The sequence below is a fragment of the Miscanthus floridulus genome, chromosome 1 (assembly GCF_019320115.1).
Source record: "Miscanthus floridulus cultivar M001 chromosome 1, ASM1932011v1, whole genome shotgun sequence".
In the NCBI taxonomy this organism is placed as follows: Eukaryota; Viridiplantae; Streptophyta; class Magnoliopsida; order Poales; family Poaceae; genus Miscanthus; species Miscanthus floridulus.
Window position 1 is genome coordinate 134,168,653 of NC_089580.1, and position 23,063 is coordinate 134,191,715.

Genomic DNA, 23,063 nt, shown 5'->3' on the forward strand with positions numbered 1-23,063 from the left:
GTTTCTGAAAAGATGATGTTGAGTCCTGCTCCTCCGTCAATTAGTACTTTTGTGACAGTCATGCCGACAATGGTCAGATCTAGAACCAATGGGTAATGGCCTGCGTTTCTATGCTGGTCCACTGGTCTTCTCTTGAGAATTGGATTGGGTACTCTGACTAGTTGAGATATCTTGGTGTAGCGGGTTCTATAGCCATAATTGTTCGTAGCGCTAACTTTCTTTGATGTTTGCTTCTGGAGTCTGGAATCTCGACAAAGATTACTGCTACTGTCCCTCTGGATTTCTGGAATCCCTTGTCATTATGGTTGTCTCCTTTTTTCTGATTGTCTTCTTTATTATTTCCCTTGCTATCTTTTCTAGTGTACCTTTCGTTGAAGGTGTAGCAATTTCCGATGGTGTGCCTCCTGTTGGGGTGCAAAGGGCAACGCATGTTCTCAATGTCATCATATCTTCTGGGCTTGGTAAATTTCTTTGATTTGTCAGCCATTGCTACCATGTTGTCTGGACCTCGCTTTCTCTCCTGTTGTCTGTTGTTTCGAGGATTTTGTCTGTCTTGGTTGTCTCTGTTGTTCCTTTTTGGGAATCTTTCTTTCGTTTTTTCTTCTGTAGTAATCATCTTTTCTACTGTTCTTCTAAATTCTTCGTTATTTCTTGGGTTTTCTTTGCAGAAGTCTTGGAATTGCCACTTAGCCATGATTCTGTGAGAGAAAGCTTCGATTACTTCTCATTGTGTGATGTCATGTACTTGAGCTCGTAGTTTGCCAAATCGTCGATAGTAATTTCTGAGACTTTCACCTCCTTTCTGCTTGAGTCCTTTTAATTCTGCGTGGGTGATTGGATGTGTAATAATTCATGCAAAATTTTCACAGAAAACTCTTTGTAAGTCTTCCCAATTTTTGATTGATCCAAGATTTAATTTGTCAAACCATTGAAGCGGCATGGTTTCTAGGGCCATGGGGAAGAACAAGGTTTTGATGTCATCGTCTCCTTCGGCTAATTCAATCGATTGTGAGTAAATCCTGAGCCATTGCTTTGGTTCGGTCTTGCCATCGTATTTGGAGTGGTTGGATGGCTTGAACTTGTGAGGTAGTCGAATCGATGCGAGTCTGTTTGAAAAACAGGTAAATCTATCGTGTGTTCTGGCTTCTGTATATTCTAATTCTGCGCCCCTTCTTGCCAACTGTCATCTTGGTAAGAGTAGTTTTGTGTGGCCATCCGAGTAGGTGCTCTGCTTCTGTCCTTTCTTGGTTGCTCGACTCGGTTATTTTGACTGTGATTTCTTTGGCTTCCTCCGTTGTGACTTCCACTTGGTCCTAGTCTTTCGAAAGTAGACTTCCTTTGATTTTGGTCTTCCTGTTCATGAGATGTTGCCTTTCCGTCGTTCGTTTTAAAGATTGTTGATCGAAGGAAATCTCGAAGCTGTTCTTGTTTCTCATTGGGGTGTGAGGTCGCCCTGAGTCTTCTAGTGCTTCCCGGATCTTATCGTAGGGAGTACTCGCTGCTCGTCCTTCTTCGATTTCTCGTTCTGATTTTCTTCTATTGTACTCGGCTAGGTCTGATTCATATTTGTTCCAAGTGTCTTTCCGCTGTTTTGCACGGCGTTGTCGTCCTTGTTTCAATTTATTCTTTCTTTCTCTTGCTTGCCTCTGGCTCTCAGTCTCACCATCGTATCCCTGGATACATGGTGATATATTGGACTCGGATTCATCTAAAGACCTTACGTCGGGTGCTTCTAGGGGGATCAATGGTGATCGAGGATGGCGAATCATGAGTACTTCTCTAGCGTGAGTTGTTCTATCATCGTCGTTGACTTCCATACTAGCAGAGCTGTTGATGACTTCAGTAGAGGTCTCAAAGTCATAGATGGAATCTCCTTCTTGGTAGGGTAGAATTGCTGTTGTCGTGTCATCGACTAGTTGGGCGTCGTCATCCTCAGGAATGGTATCTGGCTAGTGAATGATGTAGTCTTGAGATGTTATGATTAAAACGAGACCTTCCTGGGCTCCCTTAAGTGGCATTCTAAGCATGGGATAAGTGGATCCTTCATGCCATGTCTGATAGGATGTTGCCATGTTGTGGAGTCCGAACAGAAAAAGACCCAACTTCTTTGAAGTATTCTGGGTGTACTTCGAGTAGTATTCTTGATAGGTTGACATCATGTCCCGGAGCTTTGTTAGAAAAGAACTCGGTTTTCTGAAAGAACTCGGATAAGACTTTGTTTTGGAAGCGGAACTTGAGTTTGAGTCGAATGCGTGAACTTGCGAGAACTGAGTCGGATTGAGCTGTGTGAATCTTCCGGCAAGCTGATCTGTTGTTATCGTCGAAATAGGATGATCTTGATGATGATCTGATTCTTCAAGGAGACGGCCTTGGAGCTTGCCATCATCACCTGCCTTGTAGATCCATGAACCGAAGATGAAGGTCGATCCCTTCGAGAAGATCATGTTGTCAAGGTCCATCAAGCTCTCAGATGCAAAGTCGCTGAAAGCCCCTACCTGGCGCATCAACTGTCGATGTTTGACCACCGATAGCCTACCACGGGGGTACCCAGGGCAGTATGTTCGGGTTTCAGCATATGCAGAACTCAATGGTTAACGCAAGAGACAGTCGATTTATCCTAGTTCAGGCCCTCGATCACCGATCAAGTAATAGCCCTACATCCAGTCGGTGTTAGCCTTTGTGTTGGATTAATTATGAAGTGTTGTGTCGTACAATTGCTCTGTTGAACTTTTGATCCAAGGTGCCCTGCCCTCCTTTATATAGTCAGGAGGCCAGAATCCTAGTCGGTTTACAATGAGAGTTCCTAGTAGGATTACAGAGTAATACTACTACTAAGATTACAGGAGAAAAATCCTAATTAGACTAGGTCTTCTTCCTTCCTTGCGGGGTATCCTGTGGGTCCCGTACCAACACCTACTCACTTCATTTACTTTCCCCCAAACTAGTTGTAGCAAGCTCTTTAGTGTAGCTAGAATTGAGAGCTTGCTTTGTGGTTTAGTTTCATCTAGTGGAGCTCTTTAGTGTATCTTTCTTGAGAGCTCTTAGTAAGTAGCAACATAGCCTTGTTGTGTTCCTAGTGATCATAGCAACTAAAATTGTTGGGATAAGTGGCTTGCAACCCTTGTAGAGCTAGAGCAAAATTGCATTACGCCATTTATTGTACTAATAAATTTCTCTAGTCAATTGGTAGAGTTTTATATAGGCTATTCACCCCCCCTCTAGCCATATTAGGACCTTTCAAGTGGTATCGGAGCCGTGGTCACCGTTTGATTGAGGGCTTAACAACCTTGGTGTTAAAAGATGGCTCAAGTTGTGTTTAATCATGTGAGGGGCAAACCACCGTTCTTTGATGGTACATGCTATGAATATTGAAAAAGAAAGATGAAGATGTATCTTGATTCAATCAATGACCAAGTATGGGATGTGACCAAGAGTGACTATGCTATCATTGATCCCGACAACCTCACTAACTAAGATAAGGCCAACAAGCAATGCAATAGAATGGCTCTCAACACCATATACAATGCCATTGACTCCAAGGTGTTTGAGCAAATCAAGAATTGTGATAGAGCTTATGAGGTGTGGAAGAGATTGGAGGAGACATATGAGGGCACACTGGTGGTGAAGAGTGCCAAGTTGTACATTCTTAAGGATAAATTGATAAGCTTCAAGATGAAGGATGATGAGAGCATTTTAGAGATGTTCCATAGATTACAAGTAATTGTCAATGACTTGAAGGCTTTGGGAGAGAAGATCAATGATGATGATGTCTCTCATCAGTTCTTGATGTGCTTACCTCCTAGATTTGAGACACTGAGATTGATCATTATTAGAGGAGGAGTGAAGCAACTCACCCCTAACCAAGTACTAGGTGATGTCATGACACAAGAGACATACCATGTGGAAAGGGAGGGGTTGATAAGGATGAGAAGAAGGAAGACGAAGACAAGAAGAAGAAGAGTATAGCATTCAAAGCTAGCTTATCATCCAAGAACAAGGGCAAGTCAAAGAAGCAAGAATCAAGTGATGATGAAGATGCTAGTGACATTGATGATGAGGCCATGGCTCTCTTTGTGCGTAAGTTTGGAAAATTCATGAAGAAGAAGGGCTATGGTGCAAGAAAGAGAAAAGACAACAACAAGAGCAAAGAATATGTGAGAAAATGCTACAATTACAAGAGCCTAGACCATATTGCAGCGGATTGTCCCTACAATAGTGACAATGATGAGGATGAGAAGAAGAAGCAAAAGAAGGAGAAGAAGGAGAAGAAGATAACCTTCCAAAAGAAGAAGAAGAGTCGTGGCTATATGGTGACGTGGGATAGTGATGCTTCTTTGGAGGATGATGACTCAAGTGATGATGACAAGAAATCCAAGAAGAAAGCACTTGCAAGCATAGCCATCAACAACAAGTCTTCCATCTTCGACACTTCATCAACTTGCCTCATGGCAAAGCCCACCAAGGTAAAATATGATGAAAGTGATGATGATGCTTGTGAAAGTGATAATTGTAGGAGTGATGATGATAATGATGAGGAGGAGGACTCCAAAGAGGCTCTCATGGACATATTGGAGAATGCCCACACATGTCTTGAGATGAAGAGAAAGGACTACAAAGAATTACGGAAAGAGCTCAAAGCTCTCAAGCGATCGTTTGATGAGCTCAATGCCTCTCATGAGAGTCTAAGGGAAGACCATGAGGAGCTTGGAAATGCTCACACTAAGCTTAAAGGAGCTCACTCCTCTCCTCAAGTAAGGCAAGAAGGAGGAAGCTAAGAAGGAGCAAGTGATTGTGTCATGTGATGTGGGACTAACATGTGATATTCTTGATGAATCATTTTATAAGCCCATTGTTGTTGCTCCCACTAACCCTTCTTGTAGCGCTACCACTTCTACTTCACCTTTGAGTGATGGTTTTACTTGTGATGCTTCACTAATGGTGGAAAATGAGACCCTCAAGAAGGAGGTGAATGAGCTCACCCATGCCTTAGGCAATGCCTATGGTGGAGATGCCCGCTTGCTAAAGTGCTTGGGTAGCCAAAGGTTTTCTCTCAATAAAGAGGGATTAGGCTATACCCCCAAGAAAGGCAAGATGGTCTTTGTCACTCCCAAAGCTTGCTTTGTGAAGGGCAATGGTCGGTTTTGCAATAGATGCAAGCAAGTTGGGCACATAGAGCAATATTACAAGACTAACAAGAATAAGCAACCTAATGTATTCTCAATTAGATTTGATTCTTGTTATATGCTTGTTAAGGATGCCAATGGCGTGAAGGCTAAGTTCATTGGTACACCAATTATGGGCCCAAAGAAGAAGGTCATTTGGGTACCAAAGACCTTGGTGACTAACATTCAATTAACCTAAGCAAGTTTGGGTACCTAAAAGGAATTGATCTTCTTTTGTAGGTCAATTAAAAAGCTAGAGGAAGGTATTAGGTGCTTGATAGTGGGTGCACATAATACATGACCAGTGATTCAAGAATATTCAATTCAATCAATGAGAAAGAGAGCAATGGGGTTGATAGTATCACATTTGGCGACAATGGCAAATGCAAGGTTAAAGGGCTTGGTAAGATTGCAATATACAATGACTTGAGCATTTCCAATGTGCTGCTAGTAGAGAGCTTGAACTTCAACCTATTGTCATAGCTCAATTGTGTGATCTTGGTTTCAAGTGCATATTTGGTGTGGATGATGTAGAGATCATAAGTGTAGATGGCTCTAACTTGATATTCAAAGGATTTAGATATGATAACCTATACTTGGTTGATTTCAATGCTAGAGAAGCTCAATTGTCAACATGTTTGCTCACTAAGTCTAGCATGGGTTGGTTATGGCATAGAAGGCTTGGTCATGTTGAAATGAAACAACTGAATAAATTGATTAAGTATGGCTTAGTTAGAGGCTTGACAGATGTCACATTTGAGAAGGATAAGCTTTGTAGTGCATGTCAAGCTGGAAAGCAAGTTGGTAACACACATCCTAAGAAGAGCATGATGAGCATATTTAAGGTATTTGAGTTGTTGCATATAGATTTATTTGGACCAACCGCATACACTAGCATTGGTGGAAATAAATATGGATTTGTGATTGTGGATGATTTCACTAGATATACATGGGTGTTCTTTCTTGTTGACAAGAGTGATGTGATTGCAACCTTCAAGACATTCATCAAGATAATTCACAATGAGTTTGAGACCACCATTAAGAAAGTGAGAAGTGACAATGAAAGTGAGTTTAAGAACACAAGAGTTGATGATTTGTGTGATGAGTTTGGCATTAGGCATCAATTCTCAGCCAAGTACACTCCACAATCAAATGGCCTAGTTGAGAGAAAGAATAGACCCTTGATTGACATGTCAAGATCAATGTTAAGTGAGTACAATATGAGTCATTCATTTTGGGCCAAAACAATTAACATGGCTTGCTACTATAGCAACCGACTCTATTGTCACCCCATGATGGAGAAAACACCATATGAGCTCTTGAATGGCAAAAAACCCAATATTGCATACTTTTGGGTTTTTGGATGCAAATGCTATATATTAAAGAAAGACACAAGATTGAGCAAGTTTGAGAAGAAATGTGATGAATGTTTCTTACTTGGTTACTCAACTACTAGCAAGGCTTATAGAGTTTAGAATTTGGCTAGTGGTATTCTGGAGGAGGTTCATGATGTGGAATTTGATGAATCCAATGGTTTCCAAGAGGAAGATGAGAATCTAAATGTTATGAGAGGCACTAAATTTGTCAATGCAATAAAGAATATGGACATTGGTGACATAAGGACTAGAGAGGTGATTGATATTGAAGATGACAAGAATCAAGTGCTCTCTAATGTGCAAGCTAGTGGTTCTCATGATCAAGGTCAAGCAAGTGCTAGTGATGACAAGGTGCAAGATCAACAACAAGTGGCTAGTTCATCATCTCAACCAAGTGATCAATCAAGTGCAAGCAATCAAGTGCAAGTGCTCCAACCAATCAATGTTGCAAGAGATCATCCTTTGGACTCCATAATTGGTAATATTTCAAGAGGTGTACAAATAAGATCAAGATTGGCATCATTTTATGAATACTTCTCATTTGTCTTATCTATTGAACCAAAGAAGATAGATGAAGCTTTGAAGGATGATGATTGGATGAATGCTATGCATGAAGAACTAAATAAGTTTACAAGAAATCAAGTATGGGAGTTGGTTGAGAGGCCTAAGAATCATAATATGATTGGAACAAAATGAGTCTTTCGAAACAAGCAAGATCATGATAGGATAGTTGTAAGGAACAAAGCAAGATTAGTGGCTCAAGGTTACACTCAAGTTGAAGATCTTGACTTTGAAGAAACATATGCCCCAGTTGCAAGATTGGAAGCAATTAGGATCTTGTTAGCCTATGCTTATGCCCATAACATCAAGTTGTACCAAATATATGTGAAGAGTGCATTTCTCAATGGGTACATCAATGAGCTTGTGTACGTTGAGCAACCACCCGGTTTTGAAGATGAGAAGAAGCCCAACCATGTTTATGAGTTGAAGAAGGCTTTATATGTCTTAAAACAAGCACCAAGAGCATGGTATGAGAGGTTAAAAGATTTCCTACTCTCTAAGGGGTTCAAGATGGGAAAGGTTGACACCACTCTCTTCACCAAGAAGCTTAGCAATGACTTATTTGTGTTGCAAATCTATGTTGATGATATCATATTTGGATCAACCAATCAAGATTTTTGTGAGTTTGGAAAGATAATGCAAGTGAGTTTGGGATGTCCATGATTGAAGAGCTTAGTTACTTTCTTGGTCTTCAAATCAAACAAATGAAGAATGGCACTTTTGTGAGTCAAGGCAAGTACATCAAAGACATGCTCAAGAAGTTTAGAATGGATGATGCTAAAGCTATTAGTACACCAATGGGGATAAATGGAAACTTGGATAGTGATGCTAGTGGCAACATGGTGGATCAAAAGATGTATCGGTCTATGACTGAAAGCCTACTCTATATGACCGCATCAAGGTCAGATGTGATGTTTAGTGTATGCATGTGTGCTAGATTTCAAGCCTTACCAAAAGAAAGTCATTTAAAGGCAATAAAGAGAATATTGAGGTACTTGAAGTATACACAAAATATTATGGTATCCCAAAGGAGCAAGATTTGAGTTGATTGGATATTCAGACTCCGATTATGCGGAATGCAAAGTTAAGAGGAAGAGCACATTGGGCACATGTCAATTATTGGGAAGATCACTTGTGTCTTAGCCAAAGAAGCAAAATAGTGTAGCACTTTCAACTGCCGAAGCAGATTACATTTCAGCCGGTAGTTGTTGTACTCAATTACTTTAGATGAAGGCTACTTTGAGTGACTTTGGAATTAAATTTAAACAAATGTCATTACTATATTACAATGAGAGTGCAATCAAGCTCACCAATAATCCGGTTCAACATGCGAGAATAAAGCACATTGATGTCCACCACTATTTCATAAGAGATCACCAACAAAAAGGAGACATTTGCATTAAGAGTGTGGGCACCGATGATCAACTTGCCAATATCTTCGTCAAGCCACTTGATGAGAAGAGATTTTGTAAGCTAAGGAATGAATTGAACATACTTAACTTCTAAAATATATGTTGATGCACCCCCACTATATAACATGCCTCTCATTCGAGCAAAGTAAGGTAAAGTTGATTGACATGTCATTCATCCATTGCCAAGGACTTGTTTAGTGCATCTAATCATTTTTATCATGTCTTAGACTCATTTATGAAAATCAAATGAATTTGATGATTGTATGGTACCACTATTGCTTGTATGCTTTAAATGATCTAGTGGTAGTATATGACATGTTTGTGGGCTTATGAACCTAGTGTTTGATCTAGAAAAATGAGTTATAAGTATTTAACTTAACATGGTGCATGATAACCTTATTTGGAGGTGTGAAAAAGCTTGCCCTTGGATCAAACCGAGTTAAATATCTTTTGTAAATGATCTAGATTGAACCAAATTTGGAAAAATGATCCTCAATTTACATGGTTTTATACCGACTTATCTTAAATTTGAGCTCACCTTTTGTGCTAATTGTTGACAAAGGGGGAGAGAAATTTACAAAGATAGTAAGATAGGGGGAGCAAACAAATCAAATGACATGGTAAGGGGATCAATTAAAATTTGAAGTACACAAATAGGGGAAGCAAGATCATAAACTTGTATATTGCAATTGTATGTGCATTACATATGTTTGCCTGCATAGCACAAGTTCTTAAATTCCCTATCCATGCTTGTGTGGTGTATGCTAGATTGTAGAAAATGATTGATGAAATAAAAACTAGCATGTATTGGAGAGCTAGATATACCTTGATTATTTACAAGTGGTACTAGAACCTTGCTTCTAATGTTGATCTCACGAGGTATCTAGTTTGCCTTTGTTTTCAAGTGGTATCTAGCGAATCATGGTGCTAAGGATGGTCTTCAAATGGCAACCCTGACTGGTATCACGCTTTAAAAGTCCATTCTTTACACCTTAGCATCAAATGGTAGCTATTACTATCCCAAACGTCCAATCTATACATATGTGCAAGCTTTCAAATTCAAACTCTTAGCACATATGTAGGGGGAGCTAATACTACCAATCTGGGTTGATAAAACTTATCCATAATCTTTACACATGGTAATATGTTTGGGCAAGCAACATGAATCCAAAAAGATTTCATTGAATATCTTTATAAATATGTTGTCATCAATTACCAAAAAGGGAGAGATTGAAAGCTCTAGTTTGGTTTTGGATAATTGATGAAACCTAGCACAAACCTTTGTTATGAGTTGTGAGATGAGCTAGGTTGGTGCAATCCAGTATGGAGCATGGTGGCTCTCAAGAGAAGGTGATGATCACATGAAATGTTGAGATGGCCACATGTGATGATGATCAAGTGCTCAACTTGGAAAAGAAGAAAGAGAAAAACAAAACCCTATGGAGATCAAGGCAAAGGTATAAATAGGGACTTTATTTCGGTGATCAAGACACTATATAGAGTGTGATCATATTTAGGATAGATGGTCGTACTATTAAGAGGGGTTCTTAACTAGACAATTTGGTAATCTAGTGCCACTAGGTGTTGTACTTCATGCATTGCATTTAGGCCTAGTGCACTTTAGAGAGCAAGCGAAAATATTTATGGAAAATGATTTGAGAAATGCTAACTTGACTCTAATGGCCCCGTTCGCTTGGCTGAATTTGGCTGAAAAACACTGTTCCGGCTGAATTGTTGTGAGAGAAAAATACTATTTCAGTTGAAAAAAGAAGCCGAATAAGCCGGATTATAAGGTAAGCCGAACGGGGCCAATATGTTTTGAGAAAGCTAGTGATGGTGCCTGGGTGGCACCGCCACCCCCTATCCGGTGGCACCGTCACCCCTAGGGCGGTGCCCACCTAGGTTCGGCAGAGAAGGGCTGAGAGCAGCCAGTTTGGTGTGGTCACCGAACATGCCGGTGTACACCGCCTTTGGCCCAGCGGTGCATCGCCATGAGATGTCCAGTGCCACCGCCGTGTTTCACCCGAGAGCACCGAATGCGAGGGGGCACCGCCATGGGTGCGGCGGTGCACCGCCCCTTTTATCTAGAGAGAGAAAACGGGGGGCTCGACAGGGTGGTCACCGCCACCCCTAGGGCGGTGCCACCGCCATCCTGTTCGGTGCCCCAACGGCTTGTTTGTGACCGTTAAAATTCGACCATTGGGCAGGTCACCGCCATGTCCGGTGCTTGGCACCGCCATGTCTGGTGACCTCGGAGAAACAGCTCCAAAGGGTATAACGGCTCTATTTGCTCGTGTGACTATAAATAGAGGGTGTGGCCGGCCTTGGCCACTCTCTTAACACTTCATACACTGGTGCACACCCTTTGGAAGCTGAGCAATACACTCCACTCACTTGTTCATTTGATTTTATCATTTTGAGTGAGTTTGGAGAGCCTCTAGTGCATTGCATTGAATTGCATCATCTTGTGGCACTAGTAGGATGATTTGGGCTGGTTGTGAGCTTGTTACTCTTGGTGTTTGCCGACACCTAGACGGTCCGGTGATTGAAGGATCGTTGAGTGGAGTTGGTGATTGTCTCTGGCCTCAATCGGTTGCTTGTGAGGGGTCTTGTGCCTTCTCCGGCGGAGCGTCAACGGCAACTCTAGTAAATTGCTCGTGTCATTGAGCTACCTCACCTGTGAGTAGGTTCTTGCGACGCCCCTTGTGGTGGGCCAGATGTGTGATACCTATTAGCCGCCGAACCACCAAGTGTTGGTCGACGCAACGGAGGCTAGCGTGCCGGCAAATACGTGAACCTCGGGAGAAAAATCTTATGTCTTTTATGTGATTGGATTTCTCTCGGTGATTGGTCATCTTCATATTGTGATTGGTTTATTTCCCGACACAGCGATATAATGACCCTACACACTTCATTTACTTTCCCCCAAACTAGTTGTAGAAAGCTCTTTAGTGTAACTAGAATTGAGAGCTTTCTTTATTGATTAGTTTTATCTGGTGAAGCTTTTTAGTGTAGTTTTTTTTAAGAACTCTTAGTGAGTAGCAACGTAGCCTTGTTATGTGCCTAGTGATCATAGGAATTAAAATTATTGAAATAGGTGGCTTACAACTCTTATAAAGCTAAAACAAAATTATATTACATTATTTATTATATTAATAATTTTTTCTAGTTAATTTATAGAGTTTTAAATAGTCTTTTCACCGCCTCTCGCCGTGTCAAGACCTTTCAGTGCGGCAGGAGCGGATCGGTTCCCGCGGCCGTTCCCATCCGGACGATCGTCATGCATCGTTATCCGGAAGCAGCGCACAAGCCCTCCAAACGCGGCGTGGGACCCTTCGGACGCCGCAGCACAGCATTTCCGAAAGAAAACAGGTGGAGTCCGGCTTCGCCGGTTCCTGTACAGGAGTCCGCGTGGACTGCCGTTCCATCGTCTCGGGGAAGCGGTGGTGCCGGCGGCGCGCTTGGTCAAGGAGGTGCAAATAAGCTCCGGTTTCTCGCACGGCGGCTGGTTGGTACTGTCGGGAACGGAATCAGAGAAGGGGATGGGGAGTTCGTACTCATTCCTTTCCATCTGCGACGCAACATCGGAGTGCTCCTTGTGTGTTTTTCTCCAACGATGGCACTGCATCTGCATCAGGCTTGTTTTGGGGCGTTGCTCCGGCCGAAGGTCTTTCATCGATGTTTTTGCCCTGTCTCTCGGGACAGGCTTCTATTGCGGCTTCTGTAGCCCGTTGTGGCGATTTGTGTCGATGCGAACTCGGGGGAGCTCATGGTGGCAGTCCCCTTCCTTTTGCTGTTGCTTGGGAGAAGCCAATGGCCAGTTTTCCTGTGATGCGTTGCCGGATGTGAGGAAGATGACACTGCTGGGCGTATTTGTAATTTTCCTTTTAGTTAAGGGTGTTGTGGTGTCGAGTTCTGTACTGTTGTTGTCCTTATCTAATGAAAACAGATATCCCCTTTCAAAAAAAAAAAAAAACGATGCGGATGATAACCGTCAGCCCTTCTGCCTCTCCTTGTCCTCACTCCCGCGGAATCCCATCCCGCCATGGCAGTCTCCTCCCCGCCGCCTCCTCGCTTCCACCTCTCCCTCCACCTTCAAGACCCTACCCGGAACCCCTCGCCTGGCGGCAAAAGGACACGCCCCGCCCCGACAACCGAGACGCTCCGCCGCCGCCTCCTCCGACGGGGCGTCTCGCCGACCCCCAAGATCCTCCACACCCTCCGCAAGAAGGAGGCGCTCAAGGCCCTCCGCCGCGCAAGGAAGGACACTGCCGCCGCCGCCGCATCCGCTGCTGCGTCACTCAATCCGTGCGACGAGGAGATTGGGGCGGAGGGCGAGGAGGAGACCCGCTTCCGTGCGGCCGCGGCGGAGTACCGCGCGCTCGTGGGGCGGCCCTGGGACGCCGGTGCCCGCGGCGTGGCGCCCCCGCGCGGTTGGGACGGGGAGGACGGCGGGCTCGAGGGCCTGAGGGAGATGCTCGTGGCGAGGAGGGGTGACGGGTTCCGTTGGCTACTGGACGACGACATCGAGGCGGAGGCAGCGGAGAGGAAGCAGCAGAAGCGTCCGGGCATTGGCTGGGATGTGGAGGCCGAGGACGAGGAGAGGAGGATTCAGTTGCTCGTCAGCAGGTATTTCTGCTCTTGCCATTCAGGCTTTCTCGGATCATACCCTGCTTATACATAATCACGATGCCAAGGACATGAGAGATTGGATAATTGGTTGAGCTGTATATAGAATCGAAATTATTGTGAATGCTTGCATTGCGGAACAATGATAGTTGATAGGCATAAAATATCATATTATTAATAGTGATAAAACTGGAGAAGGGATTGAACACTGACCTTTGAAGAAATATGTGAAAGGAATACTCCTTCATTAAATTCAAGCCCCTCTTAGATTTGTGAATTCAACTTATAATTAGAATAGTGTATGGCTGTATGCCAAACTATATCGATAGTCCACAAAAAAAAGTTGCATTAGACATCTTTTCCTGTTGAAATAGTTTTTTCTAGTGTGTTACTATAAATAATTTGTTTATGGCGTGCTTCGAAGCTTCTAAAGAGTGAAAGAACTATAGCTTATTTTGTGAAGTTGGAAAATTAGTTCCAAAGAAAGAACATTTTGCTCCATGAATCAGTCATATAAGGGGAAGTGGTTAGTTTACTGTTTGCATAGGTAAGAAGCTTTCATATAATAGGTGTTTACATATGTTCTTGTGAGATTCGAATTTTTATGTTTTTATTGATTTTTTTCTGTGCCTTGTCTAGTTTCAGTTGAGTAAATTGTTTTGTTGTGTGCATGATTCTATACAATCAGAAATAATAACAATGATGATACATTATTGAATACACAAACTTTTCCCATTAGGTTAAACGGAGATTATCTAAGTTTTCGTGATTGGAGGCTTACTAGAGTGATGAAAAAGGCTGACATCATATATAGTGAAGATAATCTACTAAGAATACTAGATGGGCTTGAGGCTCTAGGAAACTGGAGGCAGCCTTTAGCTGTTATTGAGTGGGTCTACAATGAAAACAGCTACAGGCATCGGAAAAGCAGGTAGGTTTTTTCTTCTCATTTTTCGCTGCTGCTTCCCTGCCACTGTGAGTAGCATATTTTGACAAAAAAAAGATCCTGTACATTGATACTTCCCATAAGTAATAGATTTTTCCTATCTAGGTTTGTGTATACAAAATTACTCTCAATCCTTGGGAAATCATTAAGGGCAACTGAAGCACTTCGAGTTTTCACCATCATGCGGGTATAGTCCTTTTTCGGTACAATTAAAATAAACAGTCAACTTGTTTGTACATAAAATAGAAAAGCTAATGGCTTAACATTTTATTTTTGGTCCATAATTTACATCAGGGAGATGCTCAAATGTACCCTGATATGCCTGCATACCATAGTATTGCTGTTACGCTTGGTCGAGCTGGTCTTCTGAAGGAGTTAATCAAGATCATTGAGTATATGAGACAGAAGCCCTCAAAGCGAGTAATGATGATGCGGCGCAAGGATTGGGATCCTTCATTGGAGCCTGATGTACTTGTTTATAACTCGGTGAGGATTCCCTCTTACCCTTTTCTTTTTTTCTTTTTACCTAATTCCCTCTTTTCAGTTATAGTTTTCTTAAAATATGTTTGTCTTGTCCCTTGATGTTGTAGGTGCTTAATGCCTGTGTTCTATCACAGCAATGGAAAGGGGTATTTTGGGTGTTCCAGCAAATGAGAATTAGTGGTTTACCACCAACAGGAGCAACCTTTGGGTTGGCCATGGAAGTAAGTTTTATTTTTTATATAATTTGGAAACGTTGTACCATTGCTTGTTATCTCATATGGTGGTACATTCAGAACAGTTTTCCTCAATATTCCTAACGCTGTATCTTGCCCAGTAAAGGCTACTCTCTAGCAAAACAGCTAACCAAGATGAACTAATTCAAGGGGGTTTACTCTTAGAGCTTAGTTAATATTGCCATGTGTTTCCCTCGCAAAAAGGAGGGTCATGTGTTGTGGTAACTTACCATACTAATTAAAACTACTGTTTGAAGGTTATGCTGAAAGCCAAGAAGTATGACTTTGTCCAGAAGTTCTATGAGAAGATGCAGAAAAATGCTGTACCTCCAAGGGCAATAACTTACAAAGGTAATACTCCCTCTGTTCTACAGTGTAGGTTGTTTTAGTTTTGTCCTAAATCAAACTTCTCTAACATTGACTAAGTTTATAGCAAAATATATTGACATCTACAATACCAAATAAATGCACTCTCAAGACATTTAATGCTGGATTTGATGACACTGTTGATGATGTAGATGTTGGTGTGTTTTGCTACAAGGGTGGTCAAACTTAGAGAAGTTTAACTCAGGATAAAAACTAAAAAACCTATATTTTTTAACGGAACGAGTATCATGTACCGTGTACGCATAATGAGCTATGATTTTTTACATTGAAACTGATACAGAGAATAACTGTTTTCCATGCAGTGCTTGTAAGAGCTTTCTGGGAGCAGGGTAAAATTAATGAAGCTGTTGAAGCAGTCAATGACATGGAACAAAGAGGAGTTGTTGGAGCAGCAAGTGTTTACTATGAATTGGCTTGCTGTCTCTGCAATAATGGAAGGTGGAGAGATGCTATGTTACAGGTTTGTAGCTGCTATATGCAACACATACTGCACTTTCATTTGTCAGACTATGCATTAAGCATCTCTGTTTTTCAAGAGCTATATAATTTTCTTGGTCAATATTTATTTCATGAACCATTATTTTGTCCATATAGAAGTCTGGCAAGGGCAAATTTAATTATTAGTAATTTCAGTGTGAAAAGGAAGTCCAGTTTGGTCCTTCAACTTTTATCCAAATCTATTGACATTAAAGTCATTAAGTCTTATTTTTCTGCAATGTAAATACCATATTAAATAGCCCCTGTGTGCAACTTAATTTTTTTCTGTACCTTCCTACATGACTGCTTAGTTGGTTTTCTGGCAGTACAAGCTAAGATGGATTCACCTTTGGTCTCCTCTTCCCTCTTTGTTTTCTTCGTTCCCATCTTTCAAGCAGCTAGCAGGGTAGAGATGTGTGTTGGTTACTTGTCATCAATGCTAAGTTCCTCCCAGTTTCCCCATCTTTCTTCTGTGCATGTTCTCTATGTATGCTGCGGGTGTGTGCATTTGTGATGCGGATATGCATAGAACCTTTGGTATTAGATGTGTGCATCGTACTGATGCCCTCCTTGGCAGGAGTATAGACACTCCTTGGTGCAAATATGGTCGCACACAGTGCCTGATCAAACAATCATATCCTCCCACCAATGTCAGAAAGAGAGGAAACTTAGGAACGGTACTGATAGATGGGTTCATCATTTCAAATAATTTATTGCAAGCTTTAGGATACTGGTCAGTAGCTGTACACAATAAATTTTAATGTTATGTTTAGGCACAGGAGTTTATCTACACTCATTTGGACACTTGGAAGATGATTCTTCTTATTTCAAACTTCTATGTCCTCATTGGGACATGGCTAGCCTTGTCATGTATCAAGGTCACTAATCTTATGGAAAATAGTTAACATGGTTCTTTGCCACTTACCAAGTTCAGTGTTTAGCTTTAAAGAGACAATGCAGTATGACTTTGCACCACTCGTGCTACATGTTACTTAGTAATGTCAAACTTATCTTGTAGCATTTAATTATTCTTATTATGGTTTGACAGTTTGCCTCCATTAGATTCTCTTAAAAGTTTTTTGTCATGGAGTTATCAATTTGCCCAATTTTGTACCCTTTTATTTGCACAGTCAACATAACAATATTTTACTATGGCAATGTCCACATCACACTTTTATCACCAGGTAAAGTCCCCTTTATAGGAAAGTAATAAGGAACCTAAACATACAAAGCATGTTTATTAAGATATGTTTTTTCGTTCAGGTTGAGAAGCTGAAACAGCTTCCCCTCACGAAACCACTGGAATATACATTTACTGGAATGATCTTAGCCTCATTTAATGGTGGATATATCTACGATTGTATCTCAATATTTGAGTCAATGAAGGGCCACTGCACACCAAATATTGGGACTGTGAATGTTATGTTAAAAGTTTATGGACGTTGTGATATGTTTGGGAAGGCAAAGGACTTGTTTGAAACCACCAAGGCTTGTTTCTCAAATTCTCAGACATATATCCATGAACATTCGTCACTTAAAGCAGACACATATACATACAGCTCTATGCTTGAAGCATCTGCCTCTGCCCAACAGTGGGAGTTCTTCGAATATGTGTATAGAGAGATGACTCTGTCTCATCACTGCCTAGATCAAAGCAAATATTCATGGTTGCTCATCAAGGCATGTAGAGCTGGAAAGGTAATAGCTGTAACTTATAGTCTACAAATGAATACATGATTTATTTCAACTCTTATTGAAGTATACCATTTTAAAACCAAATAATTGTCATTTCAATCCTTGTTTATCGTCCCTTTTATTTGTTTTTTGTGGGCCGCAAGCGCAAGCTGTGTAAGTGTGTGTGGTGGTGGTGGTGGTGTGTGTGTGTGGGGTGGGGGGGTGGGGGGTGGGGGGTGCTCTTCTTAATGCAATGATACACATCTCTCCTGTGTATTCGAGAAACAAAAAAAATTTCTTACTCATATCTGTTTTATGTGCACTGAAAACTTTTTGGCCATCTTTACGCTTTTGTGTAGTTCAATTGAAAGGACCATGTTAAATACCTACAATTTCATGCCAGATGTAGTTGTGGAATTTTTTATTCCAAGAGTGGCCTAAACAGGAATTCTTTTTTAAAAGAAATTATTTGTTCTCTTTATGATTTATGTGCAGTCAAATTTGCTGGAGCATGCGATTGACTCGATACTTGAAAGAGGAGAGATCCCTGATGTACAGCTGATTACTGAATTGATATGCCAGTCTATTGCTCATAGAGATTATGGAAGGACGCTGCAGCTCTTGAATATTTTGACTGAGGCTTCAATAAAAATGAAAGAAGTCGAGTGGGTTTACCTACTACAGAAAAATGTGTATCAATTCAACATTGATGCCCTTGAGGGCCTTATAAAGTACCTCAGTACTAGTGGTACTATCAATGCTGATCCTGCACTTGGTTTAGTAAGAGCACTGGAGTCCCAATGTGGGATAACTTTAGTGAAGGGCACATATTTGCTAACAGATGATACCAGTACTCAACAGTGTGAACTCTCTTTGCTTGAGAGTGAAGACAAATATGCAAGTAGCAGTCTGGCAGAACAAGATCAGCTCACCTGCAAGAACTTGTGCACTGATATAATTCTTGACGTCCCTGATTCTGATAGAGAGATCCCTCAGTTAGGTGTCAGTGCTGTCATGAGCAGGAACATCTCATCAAGCAGTCAACGATTGGAAGACAAACATGAGCATTCTGATCTTGGGCAGCGGGGTCCACAGGTATCTGCAATTGACGAAGTACTTGATTCCATGAATTCTTATGGTGTCAATTCGTATGGAGAGATGCCATCAGCATCAGAAATTCTTGAGTTATGGGAGCAGGAAAGGATAAATGGGATGTTTGCTCCAAAAACAGAAAGCAGAACCACTCTTATTAGAGGATAAATGAAATGCTGGCAGATATTATTTCATATGGGGCTATGGGCAGTGCAATTCTTGCATAAATTACTGACAGCTGCTGGAAATTTGAAGGCCCCAGCTGCAATCGTATTTTGCCTAAATCATCATCAGGAGGCTCTTATTTGTGTGATCACATCATATCTCGTTTTGGATGGTCCATACTATGCAAAAGCAGGGAATGTATAGATATGTAGTTGTGAATTCACCCAACCAATGTTGTTTAAACACTAACTTATGCTCAAGAACAGCAATTTAAAGCTTGGTTCGTCCACTTGAGCAGTTAGCTCAGGTTAATAATCAAAATTTCTACGCCACTTTTCTTTTTACTGCCCTGGTATGTGATACGGCGCCGGCGGTGTGGTGAACGGAGGGGAGAGTGGAGAAGGAGGCTGGATTGAGAATTGGAACGTAGAGGATAGCGAGGAACCTCGGAGGTGGAATCTTCTCCGGTGGTAGCGGCTGAAGCGCTTGACGCCATCGTCGAAGGGAAACTCCCACCCCGATACAGGGTGAGTTTATTCCTTCTTCGATATCTCATGATTACAATCTAGATGCCCTTTTATAGAACAGAGATATATCTCCTAACAAATTAACCAAATCTCCTAAAATCTCTCCCTGACCCTTACTTTCCTAACAAACCGCGCCTTAGCCACAGTTGGACTCTTTGGACTGTCGTGGACACCTAGGCCGGCGCCTATACTGGCGGCCAATGAAGGAGTCCACAACAGTATGGAACTTATCCTTTTCCCAAAAGAGGGATTTAATCTAAGACAAGAATCCAAGACCATATACTAAGACAAAGCAATAAAGATTCCTGCAGAATTTGACGATGGAACATAGGTCAAAATTTGTTCAGTACAGAGCCCTGATACTGGGGACCTCATGGTGGCGACAGAATGTGGGTCCTGTCTAAATTTGATGTGTCTGTGGATTTGTTCAATAGTCAGAGATCAAAGGAGATTGCGCTAATGCTCAACGGTGACGATGAAGATTCCTGCAGCGTACCAGATCTCCATGAGTTAATGGGCTCTTGGTTCAGTAGCTTGCGTAATCATCTGAAAAATGTGAAGTTGCATTTTGAGTTGGAAGAGCTGAATAGCTTTGAGGTTTCTCTAGCCAAGTTATTTGCAGAAAATTGCAAGGTCCTTGAAGTGCTCCATGTCGAAGATGGAGGCCAGAACTTTATAAGTCATTAACCACAAGCAGTGGCGGAGCTAGAGCAAATCTGAGAGGGGTGCGTTTATCTTTGTGAGTGCGATGGTTTGTAATGTGTAGGTGCATATATGGTTGAAATTTGAGTCTTATCAGTGTTTTTAAATTTTTTTTGTGGGTGCAGCGGCACCCACTAAGTTCAGTGTAGCTCCACTCCTGGCCACAAGGTCGAGAGATGGAGGATTAATGTGTTGAGTGATGGTAAACGCCTTCGGGTAAGGCATCCTCCCTATGTCTAAACCAAAAATAGCTCTATGTTTTTTTTATGAAAAGCTCTAATACAATATGTTGAATGCTGAATGTTGGATTTGTGCAGCAAAACTTCAACAAACAGTTTACAGTGTACTCATTTATTGCTTAAAACAATTAATCACATGTACCATTGATCCTCGTATGTCTATTGAATTATTGATACATGATACATGATACAAGATACATGGCCGTCGTGCTTAAGATTTATTTTTCATCTATTGCCATACATATATAAGATGAAATAGAAATAGAAACTTTAGTTCTTCCGCTGGACTCTGTAACACAGATAGGCTAGGGGAGGTGCGCCCCGTATTGAATACGTATCCAATACGGATCCTATAAGAGTAGATTTCACAAGTGGTCTTTAAATTTATTCCGTGTTCTCAAATTTGTCTCGTACTCTGGGTACTCGTAATTTACATTTTTAGTATTCTAAGGACACTCTCTATACAGACTATCATGGTTTCTATGATCATTAATTATCTTTCTATTTATTACATTTTGCTGATGTAGCGCAGTATTTATCGAAGAAAAAGAGCCAAAACTCAAGAAACGAGTCTAACGTAGACTCGACGTCTACGCTTCAATCGATGCGCAGGAAACCACGGTCGTCCGCGTTGGGGGAAGAGCGCGGTAGTTTCCATCGAGCCTCCGAGATCCCGTGCGCCTTCCTCCCATCGCCGCCACCATCCTTCCCGTGCGCGCCCCCGATCCTTCTCCCGCTTGCGCTCTCGCTCGAGCCGGCCCTCTCCCGCGCGTTCTCGCCTGTCTGACATCTCCCGCGTGCGCTCGCGCCCTCTTTCACAGAGGTTCGCTGCCGCCGCCGGCGGCGAATTTTCTGCAGCCGCGTGCTTGTTCAGCAGCCGCCTGCCGCAAAACTTCTTCCCTCTCCTGCTGAGACCCATCGAGATGTCCCTCCACGGCGAGCTGGATCCAATTCAAGGTAAGCACCCAAATCTCCCGTGGCCCAAGCCTCTCCATCTGATCTCCTCCCCAACATTCTTTAACCTAAATCTCCCATGACCAAGATGGAAATTGATGTCAGCTTGTACTGCTAGTGCCATCGATGTGTGCTTGTAGATGGAAATTGATTATACGTGCTGCTGGGAATTGTTTATTTAACTGTTGGGAATTGTCATATATGTATTGTTAGTGTTCCTAAGGCATGAACTCTGTATAGTTGGGAATTGGTTATTTAACTGTTAGGAATTGTTAACTGAGGAATATTTAATTGCATATGTGTAGACTACAAGTAACTAAATCTGCAGACTACTCATATTTCTATAAGGTAACTACTCATATGTACAGACTGCTGTTTCCAGTCTTCAGTAACCGATTCTTTTTAATTTCTGTGATGCAAGTGTGAAACTGATGTGCATTATTTTTGCATGCAAGTTTGAAACTGATGTGCATTATTTTTTGCATGCAAGTCCGAACTTGTTAAGCACAGCCACGGCAAGTGTGAACTCCTTCCACTAATTCTTTTTGCATCGATCCTACTGATCTGTACTCTTTCTGTTCCCGCAGCTGTAGTCCATGGATGAAGATGGCAGCATCGATCCTACTGATCTGTACTCCATGGATAATTATCTTCAAGAGCAAGAAATTATAGATGATTTAGGCGATCATCTAGTAGCTGAAATGCAGTCCCTTGTTGATGATTTACAAGGTGCAAGAACTCAGCGTGGTCCTAGGCGATATGTGGACTGACCTCGTGAACAAGCCAGCCAGCAACTAATGGATGACTACTTCTCGCCTAACAGTTTACAATGAAACACATTTTCATAGAAGATTTAGGATGAGGAGACCCCTCTTTCTGAAGATTGTTGAGGCCTCGAGTGGGTGTGGTCTGAGTATTTCACCTTACGTCCGGATGCTCTGAATATTGTCTTCAGTTGATTTACTAGTAGCATACAAGTCAGTTACATTTTTTTGCATGCAAGTGTGAAACTGAAGTGCATTCCATGACGTGGTGATCTACTTTTCAAATACAATACATCAAGAAAGGCTACACGATGTTTGACACAGCTGATCCTTGTTTGTTTGTGTTGCATACAAGTGTTCATTAAATTTCTTTTTACATGGAAACTCAGCGTGGTCCTAGCAGAAAAGTTTATATTATGTATACTATATTATTTATTTTGATGGTTCTAAAATATTGTATTATGTTTATATGTTTATCTTATTGATGCTTGATTTATTTTGTATCAAGAAGCAACACAATAATATACATGAATTATATTCATGTTTGATCATGGTTATATGTAAGTACTAAAAAGTTTGTAGACACCTAAATAAATAACCTATTGTATAAGTTGTTTATTAAGTTGTCTATTATATATAAATATATTAATATATCATTTATATTCATGGTTTTTAAAAAAAAAATATTGCAACCATGATCACCTTATTTATGTCTGATCTTTTTTATCAACGAGCAACACAATGGTATACATGAATCATATTTGCACTTAATCATGGCTACATGTAAACATTAAAAAATTAATAGACAGCCAAATAGACAACTTATTATATGTGTTGTCTGTTTAGCTGTCTTTATGTGTCGTGACATCATCGCACACACACCATGCTGTCTGTGTACATGCCCTAAGCTTAGTTTGTTGTATCAATAGGTCCATCATTCCATGTCTCTATGCCCCTTGACGCTGCTTGTACCCGTTTCTAGTGAAAGCATTTACATATAGCCCCCTACAAATGCATGTGTCACGTGTACAACAATTTGGTCCTTCTCCCTCTCTATCCTCTCTCTCATCTATCTATTGTGCACACATCCCCCAACAATTGCCATGGCTTTCAAGCTCAGGGAGTTCACTGCAGCAGCGCAAGGGCCACATGCCCACATCTCTAGTTGATCCTGTGCACGGACTGCAGATGGAGGAAGGTGATGGAGTGGACATCCCGGACCCCCTGACAACCCAAATAAGGTGTTCTTCACTTGCCCATATCAAAAGGTTAGGGTCGAT

At 41.5% G+C, this 23,063-nt stretch overlaps 2 protein-coding genes across 3 annotated transcripts; both read left to right on the forward strand.

The window, feature by feature from the left end:
- Positions 1 to 3,501: 3,501 nt before the first annotated feature.
- LOC136463652 (uncharacterized) lies at positions 3,502 to 4,775 on the forward strand. Its single transcript, XM_066462627.1, has 2 exons — positions 3,502 to 3,717; positions 4,101 to 4,775. Exons 1-2 carry the CDS (start codon positions 3,502 to 3,504, stop codon positions 4,773 to 4,775), a joined length of 891 nt encoding a protein of 296 aa, XP_066318724.1.
- Positions 4,776 to 11,814: 7,039 nt separating this feature from the next.
- On the forward strand, positions 11,815 to 22,021 carry LOC136541790 (pentatricopeptide repeat-containing protein At5g67570, chloroplastic-like). Of its 2 annotated transcripts, none has more exons than XM_066533894.1 (11): positions 11,815 to 13,140; positions 13,880 to 14,071; positions 14,192 to 14,273; positions 14,381 to 14,572; positions 14,677 to 14,790; positions 15,060 to 15,153; positions 15,492 to 15,649; positions 16,930 to 17,364; positions 17,836 to 20,042; positions 20,593 to 21,022; positions 21,607 to 22,021. In XM_066533894.1, exons 1-9 carry the CDS (start codon positions 12,557 to 12,559, stop codon positions 18,598 to 18,600), a joined length of 2,616 nt encoding a protein of 871 aa, XP_066389991.1. In that variant the 5' UTR covers positions 11,815 to 12,556; the 3' UTR covers positions 18,601 to 20,042; positions 20,593 to 21,022; positions 21,607 to 22,021. The 2 variants fall into 2 exon arrangements, with proteins under 2 accessions (XP_066389991.1, XP_066389994.1); XM_066533897.1 differs by having other exon boundaries at positions 17,836 to 19,849.
- The last annotated feature ends 1,042 nt before the right edge of the window (positions 22,022 to 23,063 follow it).

What these genes read in the sequence shown, in the direction of transcription:
- LOC136463652 (XM_066462627.1), top strand. Translation starts at nt 3,502, where the DNA reads ATGGCTCTCAACACCATATACAATGCCATTGACTCCAAGGTGTTTGAG. An exon ending in AGATGTTCCATAGATTACAA is followed by an intron (nt 3,718 to 4,100) that starts GTAATTGTCAAT and finishes AAATTCATGAAG; the next exon opens with AAGAAGGGCTATGGTGCAAG.
- LOC136541790 (XM_066533894.1), top strand. Translation starts at nt 12,557, where the DNA reads ATGGCAGTCTCCTCCCCGCCGCCTCCTCGCTTCCACCTCTCCCTCCAC. An exon ending in GAGTTTTCACCATCATGCGG is followed by an intron (nt 14,274 to 14,380) that starts GTATAGTCCTTT and finishes AATTTACATCAG; the next exon opens with GGAGATGCTCAAATGTACCC. An exon ending in AAGGGCAATAACTTACAAAG is followed by an intron (nt 15,154 to 15,491) that starts GTAATACTCCCT and finishes TTTTCCATGCAG; the next exon opens with TGCTTGTAAGAGCTTTCTGG.